Raw genomic sequence first — 8,115 nt, 5'->3', positions numbered from 1 at the left:
CTCTCTCGACAAGCATGCACTTGAATCATTTTTCATTTTGCCAGCTCTTGTATATAAGCTAGAAAATTAATTCTACAATCAGAGAAAATGTATACTAATGATAAGACACTGAACACTGTGCAAGTAGGATTTCAAAGAAATAAAAACTATCATTTCTTGTAGTAGGTTCATGCATTAATGTTTCACTTTATTGCTGCTGGAATATCAGAACAGAATCACCAAAAGAAGAATTGGAACATTTAGATGGTTTTATTTAAATGTATGTTGAACCTTTATTTGTTTCTTAGGACCCAAATAATTGAATAGACTGAATACTGTTGACTTTATTTGATGTTCTAAATGTGTATCTACTGAGTACTTTTTTATTGTATTGAATTGCCCGTGTGAGAGGTAATTCTTTGTGTTGAAGACTTGATGTAAATAATTTAAGTTTGACCACTCTCTAACTAGTTAAGCTTTTATATGAGATGGTTCAATATAGTGTCAGAGCACACAAAAGTGTTAAGATCACGGTTCTAGTCCTTTCATTTATGAAAAACTTGAATTGCACGTGAGGGGATGTGTTGAAGATATAACATAATGAAATAAGTTTGTCCACTCTGTGATAGCTTAAACTTTAAAATGAAGTGGTTCTACACTTCTAACATGCAGAATTTGGATCTAACACAGTTCTCGTTGTAGGATTTGTGCTGGTTGCAACCGTGAAATCGGTCATGGAAGATATTTGAGTTGCTTGGGATCTGTTTGGCATCCAGAATGTTTTCGTTGCCACGTTTGCAATCAGCCAATTTCTGAATTCGAGGTGCAGAACTTTTCCTAAAGTGCTTGAAATTAAGTTTAATTCTAAAACAATCTTTTGGGTTTCTAGATGCTAATTTATCACTGCGAAATAAGTTTATCATAATGAATTCTCTTTTAAATTATGTTCCAGTTTTCGTTGTTTGATAATCGCCCTTGTCACAAATCTTGCTCTAAAGACCACCATCTCCCCAAATGTGATGTTTGCAAGAATTTTGTAAGTGCCTCTATCATCATATTTCCCACTTTATGTCATCAATCTTAATGTTGCAGAATTTCTAAATCTTTTGTTCATGCTTATTTAGTACAATTCTTGTTAAGAATATTAGCCCTCCCGTTTAGCCCCCATTCTCTTTCATTTTTTTCCTCTCTCTTATTTTCAACCACACAATCTTCCTTAAAATAATGTTACACGTAAATCGAAAATTTTCCATTCATTTTCAACCACATATTCTTCAAAAAAACACTATTCGAAACATTAAAATTTGAAAAAAATGGGGTCCAAACTGGGGCTTAGTAATTGTTCCAATGCTACCAGAGTCTAATGTGCAGATCTGAAATCCCAGTTTTGTACTCTTTTGCTACATTCTCCTCCTCTTGGCCGCCTGCATTCTATCAATAAACTATCTGATACATTTCCACGTAAGCTTTCCGAAGTAGAGGTTTCACTTTTTGCCCCTGTTTGGGCTCCATTTTTCCAGAAAATGTATTTTCTAAAACTCATTTTCAACCACATGTTCTTCCATAAAATAATGTTACACGTAAATCCAAAAACTTTTCATTATTTTTTAACCACACTCTTCAAAAAATACTATTCCAAAACACATTTTCCCCTGTAATATCATTTTAGTGGAGCCCAAACAGGGCAGAGTGATCCATCTTGCATTAACTGGCCACTTATTCCGACTTCAACTTCAATCTTTGACTACATTGCTAAACTCTATTGGCATGTTTGCTGGGTAGGATTGACTAACACTGGAAGAATTTAAAATCTTGTTCATTTTACTGTTCAATCATGTGCAATACTGCTGCATACCAAACATTTATTTCAATTATAAAACTAACCTCATTATAGCTTACTGAGCATGTAATCTATATTTCAAGTATAAAACTAACCACGTTCTAGCTTACTGAGCATGTAATCTATGTACTTGTGTAAAAATTCTTGTTACCCCTTTTAGTATCATACTGACCACTGATACCTTGGGTATTTTCTCATTCATATTCTGTGGATACAGATCCCGCCAAATAGATTTGGTCTTATTGAGTATAGGGCACATCCTTTCTGGAAGCAGAAGTACTGCCCATCACATGAGCGTGATGGTACACCTCGCTGTTGCAGCTGCGAGAGAATGGAAGTGAGTCTACAAAAATACTAATAAATAGAAAAAGGACCGAATAAATTTTTCAGCTGGAACGTCTTAATATTGACGAAACTAACATCATGTTTGGTAAAGCTTCAGAAAAGTGAGCTTACTCTTATTGACAAAACGTAAATACTTACTGTTGAGATAGGTTAGATATTGTACTGAAAATCCCCAAAAAAACAAAAAACACAAAAAAAAAGAAAAAAAAACTTTTAAAAGACCTTACACATGTTTGGCAAAAAAGAAAAAAAAAAAAAAAAGAAAAAAAGAAAAAAAAATTGTTAATTAAAATCAACTTATAGGCTTAGCCAAACATGCTCAGACCCAAAAGATTATATATAGTTCATGGTGAATTAATGTGAAGCTTTCTGATCCATGCAGTCAGTAGATGCCAGATATCTGGTGCTAGATGATGGTCGGAAGCTATGTCTGGAGTGTTTGGATTCCGCAATAATGGATACGCATGAATGCCAACCTCTTTACCTAGAAATACAAGAGTTTTATGAAGGTTTAAATATGAAAGTTGAGCAACAAATTCCATTGCTCTTGGTCGAGAGACAAGCTTTAAATGAAGCCATGGAAGGAGAAAAAAATGTAAGTTCACTTCTTAGTGAATATTACATCTCTGCAATTTTGTTTCAAGTATTTACATAGATGCTTGTAATGTATGCCTTATTGCCAGGGTCATCATCACATGCCCGAGACTCGTGGACTTTGCCTGTCAGAAGAGCAGACAGTTAGAATAGTATGAATATCTTCCAATATTGACTTTCTTTCATAAGATAATATTGCCACTTACATATAATCGTATATTCTCTAAGATTCTATTTTATACTTATTTTACGAAACTAAATTCAGATTTTGAGGCGGCCAAGGATTGGAGGGTTTCGAATAATTGACATGTTCACCGAGCCTTATAAGCTAGTCCGTCGATGTGAAGTGACAGCGATTCTTGTTTTGTATGGTCTTCCTAGGTAAGCCTTGTTTCTTTTCGTCACCTGTAGCTTTTCCTGATGCTTGCACTTACATGGACAAACTAAAAAAATCCTTTCATCAATTCAGATTACTGACTGGTTCCATCCTGGTTCATGAGATGATGCATGCGTGGCTGCGACTTAAAGGTACTCTTTCTTAGTACTATAAAGTTGTCTACTAAGCTTTAAAGGTTTATTACAAGTAAATACAGAAGTTTAGAATAAATAAATTTTTTTGTGGTGTATACGCTGGAATTGAATATCTTTTTCTCATAGTAAGGTAAGAACTATTGTCAACATAAGTAAAATTTTTCACTTCAAAGTAAGGAAAGCAAACAGCAGTTACTTTAGAGTAATTCTTACTCTTTATTAAGCTTAGTCAAACTTGCTATACATTTTTTCCTGGCATCTCCCTTCTTTGCAATATGCCTAAATAGAATTAGCGACTGTGTCGCCTTGCAGGTTACCCTAATCTAAGTCCAGAAGTTGAAGAAGGTATCTGCCAAGTGTTAGCTCATATGTGGTTGGATTCCGAAATTATTGCTGGTTCTGGTAGTAATGTTGCTTCGACTTCATCCTCGTCATCTAGTTCTTCTAAGAAGGGAAAACGATCTGAGTTTGAGAAAAAACTTGGCGAGTTTTTCAAACACCAGATTGAATCAGATACATCAACAGCATATGGAGATGGTTTCAGAGAAGGCAACAAGGCAATGCTCAAGTATGGCATAAAAACAACACTCGATCACATTCGGCTTACGGGAAGCTTCCCATATTAAGTTAATTGGTAATTTGCTGAGTTTCCTACTTATACATCAATTTGCATAGTATCAACCTAGTAAAAAAAAAAAAAAAAAGGTAGAGAGAAGAAAAGCTTAGACTAATGCAAAAATAAGTGCTGCTGCTATATATGATCTTTTCAACATTGAGAACTGCATATTTTGTGTCAAATACCTGGCAATATGTGAAAAGAATAATGATGATATTAAAGTTACTGAGAATTAAGGCATTGATTTTTCGTTTCTTTGTAAGGAAAGAATTAAATGAAATGCCTGCCACGTGGTTTTATAAAATGCGTGGCTTGGCTCATCAAAAATTGGAGTCCTGAGAAGCAAATAACGAAGTAATTGAACAAGCAAGAGTTTACTTGCTAAAGGAATGTTTACCTGCTAAACGAATGTTTACCGACAGGCATAGATATTTATACTATTACCAGTCTTAACTTCTTAAGTCTCGAACTAAACTACAGCTCTCTTTATCAATTTTAAAGAAATTCTCGGCTACTTGTTCATCATCTCTACATTTCAACCTTGAATTTTTTCAGAGAACATTGTAATAATAACACAATTCATTAATAGAGTTTGGTTATCCATATATAAATCCACAAAATATAAAAACATAAAATAAATGTAAATTTTTTTTTTTAGAATTTTAGTTTTAAGAGGAAAGGCATTTTGTCTGAAAATGGTGGATCAGAGTATTTTCCAGTGAGAATCTGTGATGCAACATACTGGTTTGCAGCCTCAGTGTAGTGAATCCCATCCCAATTCACATATTCTGTGCTGTCATTACAAGCTTTGGCTGTCACTGAACTTCCATTCAATACCTTAGTTTGTCCACAGGCAATTCTACTGTCATAGTTCAAGGGTGGACCTCCATATCCACAGCATGCCATTATTGGCTCTTCAAATCCTGTACACAAGTTGAGTGAAATATTCGTGAGACAAACATAGTGGAAATGAAGATGAAATGGGTAAGATGAGAAACGAGAATAACAGATGCTATGGTAGCTTTTTGGGCAGTTGAAAGATAAAAGATTCATAAAATAGATGTTGAAGTAGATGTATGATCGTACTAAGCCCGTCTGATTTCCATTATTTTGAAAAAATGATGTTTTGAATAGTGATTTTTTGGAGAATGTGTAGTTTAAAAAGAGGAAAAGTTTTGGGATTACGTGCAAAATATTTTATTATGGGAATGTATGATTAAAAATGAGTACGAGAATTAAAGAGTTTTGTTTTGAAAGGGGACAAGAAGGGGCTAAAATGAATCAGATAAGAAATGAGAATATAAACTACAGAGTGCATGAAGCTATCCCTTATACTGACCGTATCGAGAATAGTTTGCTATGAGATTAGACTTGATTGTGAAAATATCCACATATGTGAAATTTGCATCTGTATATTGGCCTTGCAACTTTGTAGTGAGTGCACGAAGTTGCAGATTGAGAAGTCTTGAAGCTTGATTGTGGGTGCTGACACATCCAAGTTCATCAAGCTGTGATGGATCAGTTCCAAATTTGGCTACATTCTGCGGTAAGCAACCCAGGGGACCTGTGTTATGAATCCAAAAATTTCTTGCCTGTTGGTCGTATAATTTCTGCATGGAAATCAAGAATCAAAAATCGGAAAAAATTTACGATATTTAGAAGTTATCTCCAGTCGATATTAAATATATGATGCTATGTGAAATGAACATAGTTGTCATGAATTGGTTTGCAAGATGTAGGAGAGATGATATTTGTGTGGCTAAAGGAATAATTTGGCCGCGCATAGCCGGCAATTTTCTTGTGGGCTGGGCTGGGCTGGGCTGGGACGAACAGAAAATATGAGGTTGTGCACGGGTAACTTCTAGAGTGACTAACCTTGATGCCATCTTCAAATTCTGATAGAATTGATGGAATTAAAGCTAGAATTTGATCAAAGGTCTTAGAATAGAAGGCTCCTGCTAGATCATTCTGGCCTATATCAAACATGTAAAGCCCCTTCTGAAAATAATCTTGAGCTGGTATATACTTATCATATTTTCTTGCTGCAAAACAAATAAAATAATAAATTATTATAGAGAATAAAATGGTAGCTTATAATGTTATTCCATGACTAAGAATTTTTGGAAAGAAATACTTGTAGACTGCAGTTCTTGAACTCGAGCCTTGAATCTGAAAAATTGAGCCACTTGAATCCCAAATGAAAATGGGCTCACTGAAGATGCAGTAGCTGGAAGTATCTTAGAACCTGCAGCTGCAAAGTTGCATCCTTTTCTAAAACTTGGTGTGCCAATAGCTTCCAAATATGCATTCAAAAATGGCAAGTCCATTGCATCCACTGCAACAAACAAATAACAAATTAAGTCTTATTCTCGACAACTTTGAGGTCGACTAATTGAATCGAAATTCATCGCTCTGATGTTTGGTTCTTAAAGTGAGTTTAAGGAAGTGACCTCAAGGTAGCCACAGGTAAATGGAGCTGAAACATACAAAGGTGTCTATGTCTTTTCATAGTCGGGGACAAAAGGGGGGACTCGGCTCTAATGCCACTTGTTATGTGAAAGCCATCAAATCTGGTTTTTAGGCAGAACATACGAGAAAGTGTAGGACAAACAAACAAATTCTCATTTAGAACAAACAAAGTCATTCTTATTCTACGCAGGATTGTCTTCAAAACCACATAGAAGCACAATGCAAGTAGATCCTTTCCTATCTCAATAAGTATTTGTCCACCATTCTTCAAAAATTCTTTTTTTCTAAAACACTTTTTTAATCTCACATTCAAACGGTAAAGTATGTAAATTTAAAACTTTTCCATACTTTATAGTTACACATCCTCCAAATAATCACTAATCAAGACTCATTTTCTCCCAAAAAAACATTCTTTTTAATGAGCATAAAACAAGGGCTATATAAAGTTTTGAAAACTCATGAAGAGCTGGAAAAAATTGAAAGAATAATAGCAGAATGTGGCTTTCTGCATTGAATGAAAATCATACATATTCAGTGAGAAAGAAATCAGAAATTTTTACTCAAAAAATCGATGATCAGACGGCCATCGCAGAATCTCCCGGATGGTTTCTGGAAGTAAATCTGCCCATTTGGTGGATCGAGCTGTTCGGCCATGCCAGCAACAAGATTACCAGTATCGGAATTCGAATCTCCAAAGTTGAAAACTGCAGGGTAATTGAAATCAATGGAGTTTGAGAGAGGCAAACAGATTAAGAGCAAGAACAAGACGAGTATACGGAAGCTGGTACAAGTTTTAGAAGCCATGTTTCATGAGTGGCTGAATGAATGAAATTTTGGATTCTAAGTTTTAAGTAATTCGTAACTACCAACCAAACGGCAGGTTGGATCTCTCCTATATTAGAAGGGCTGGTGGGGTTTTAGCTTTCTTTTGTGTGTACTCTAAGTTATCTTTGAAATGCAGAGAACTGTTCTTCATTGCTTAAAAACTGGTTATCTTTTGTAGGGTACTGCTGATGTTTAAGCAAGGATTAAGACGGATTTGAACGCTCCTTAAACCATTCATTCTGCCTCTTTTTCACAATTTCACTTTAATTAGGAGATAGCTTTATCACTAAAAATGGATCGACGCTCTCCAGCTAAAAGAGCAGTTTATTTTCTTCGAACACGATGGTGTGCTTGATTTCTTACTACATCTTCACAAGTGTTGAAGATATGAAAATATTATAAAGATTATTTTCCATGAGATTTTTTAATTGTGCGAGATTATTTTCTTTAATAGTTGATTGTAGGAGTGAATACGATTCGATTTGGACGGTTTGTGACAAGTTTTCAAATCAAACCACTTAGAGTGGTTTGAAATTTTTCCAAACCAAACTAAACCGCTTCAATATCTATATCAAACCAATCGAAAACCATGGTTTAAAAAAGAAAAAATATAATATATGATCAAATAAGTTAAATCATAAATATTAATATAAAATTTCACGTTAAAACAAGTACAAGCCTAAGTTTTAAAATTCTAATCATTATAATGTAATAGCGTTATAGAAATATTTTTAACCTTTTTATTCGATATTAATTTGTCCAATATCTACATTGGTGACACGCAATTCATTCTCTCCATAAAGATAACAATATAGTACATGAATCCATTGGTTACAGTTGAAAGATATAAAATAACTAATAAAAGAAAATGAATAGAAGATCATTAATGACAATACTTTTTATAACTTGTGAATTA

At 34.3% G+C, this 8,115-nt stretch overlaps 2 protein-coding genes across 16 annotated transcripts in view; one reads left to right on the top strand and one right to left on the bottom strand.

Annotated features, from left to right (window-relative positions):
• LOC111376135 (protein DA1-related 1-like) overlaps positions 1 to 5,467 on the top strand; it is a 7,424-nt gene extending 1,957 nt beyond the window's left edge. For 13 of the 14 annotated variants that reach the window (XM_022999067.1, XM_022999065.1, XM_022999073.1 and 10 more), the window contains 8 exons: positions 682 to 802; positions 932 to 1,015; positions 2,037 to 2,156; positions 2,547 to 2,759; positions 2,848 to 2,910; positions 3,024 to 3,139; positions 3,228 to 3,286; positions 3,602 to 4,137. In XM_022999067.1, coding sequence (XP_022854835.1) covers positions 682 to 802; positions 932 to 1,015; positions 2,037 to 2,156; positions 2,547 to 2,759; positions 2,848 to 2,910; positions 3,024 to 3,139; positions 3,228 to 3,286; positions 3,602 to 3,915 — 1,090 coding nt within the window. In that variant the 3' untranslated portion in view covers positions 3,916 to 4,137. Of the gene's footprint in view, positions 1 to 681; positions 803 to 931; positions 1,016 to 2,036; positions 2,157 to 2,546; positions 2,760 to 2,847; positions 2,911 to 3,023; positions 3,140 to 3,227; positions 3,287 to 3,601; positions 4,138 to 5,340 lie in introns of those variants that run through there. The other variant, XM_022999077.1, reaches the window with a different exon arrangement.
• LOC111376137 (GDSL esterase/lipase At1g54790-like) lies at positions 4,452 to 7,538 on the bottom strand. Of its 2 annotated transcripts, none has more exons than XM_022999080.1 (5): positions 6,935 to 7,538; positions 6,040 to 6,240; positions 5,781 to 5,878; positions 5,245 to 5,515; positions 4,452 to 4,828 (listed from the first exon to the last, which is right to left on the bottom strand). In XM_022999080.1, exons 1-5 carry the CDS (start codon positions 7,176 to 7,178, stop codon positions 4,560 to 4,562), a joined length of 1,083 nt encoding a protein of 360 aa, XP_022854848.1. In that variant the 5' UTR covers positions 7,179 to 7,538; the 3' UTR covers positions 4,452 to 4,559. The 2 variants fall into 2 exon arrangements, with proteins under 2 accessions (XP_022854848.1, XP_022854846.1); XM_022999078.1 differs by having other exon boundaries at positions 5,781 to 5,947; positions 6,935 to 7,534.
• Positions 7,539 to 8,115: the final 577 nt, after the last annotated feature.

This window comes from Olea europaea, unplaced genomic scaffold (genome assembly GCF_002742605.1).
Source record: "Olea europaea var. sylvestris unplaced genomic scaffold, O_europaea_v1 scaffold1458, whole genome shotgun sequence".
NCBI lineage: Eukaryota > Viridiplantae > Streptophyta > Magnoliopsida > Lamiales > Oleaceae > Olea > Olea europaea.
This window is presented reverse-complemented; position numbering and strand designations above follow the sequence as displayed.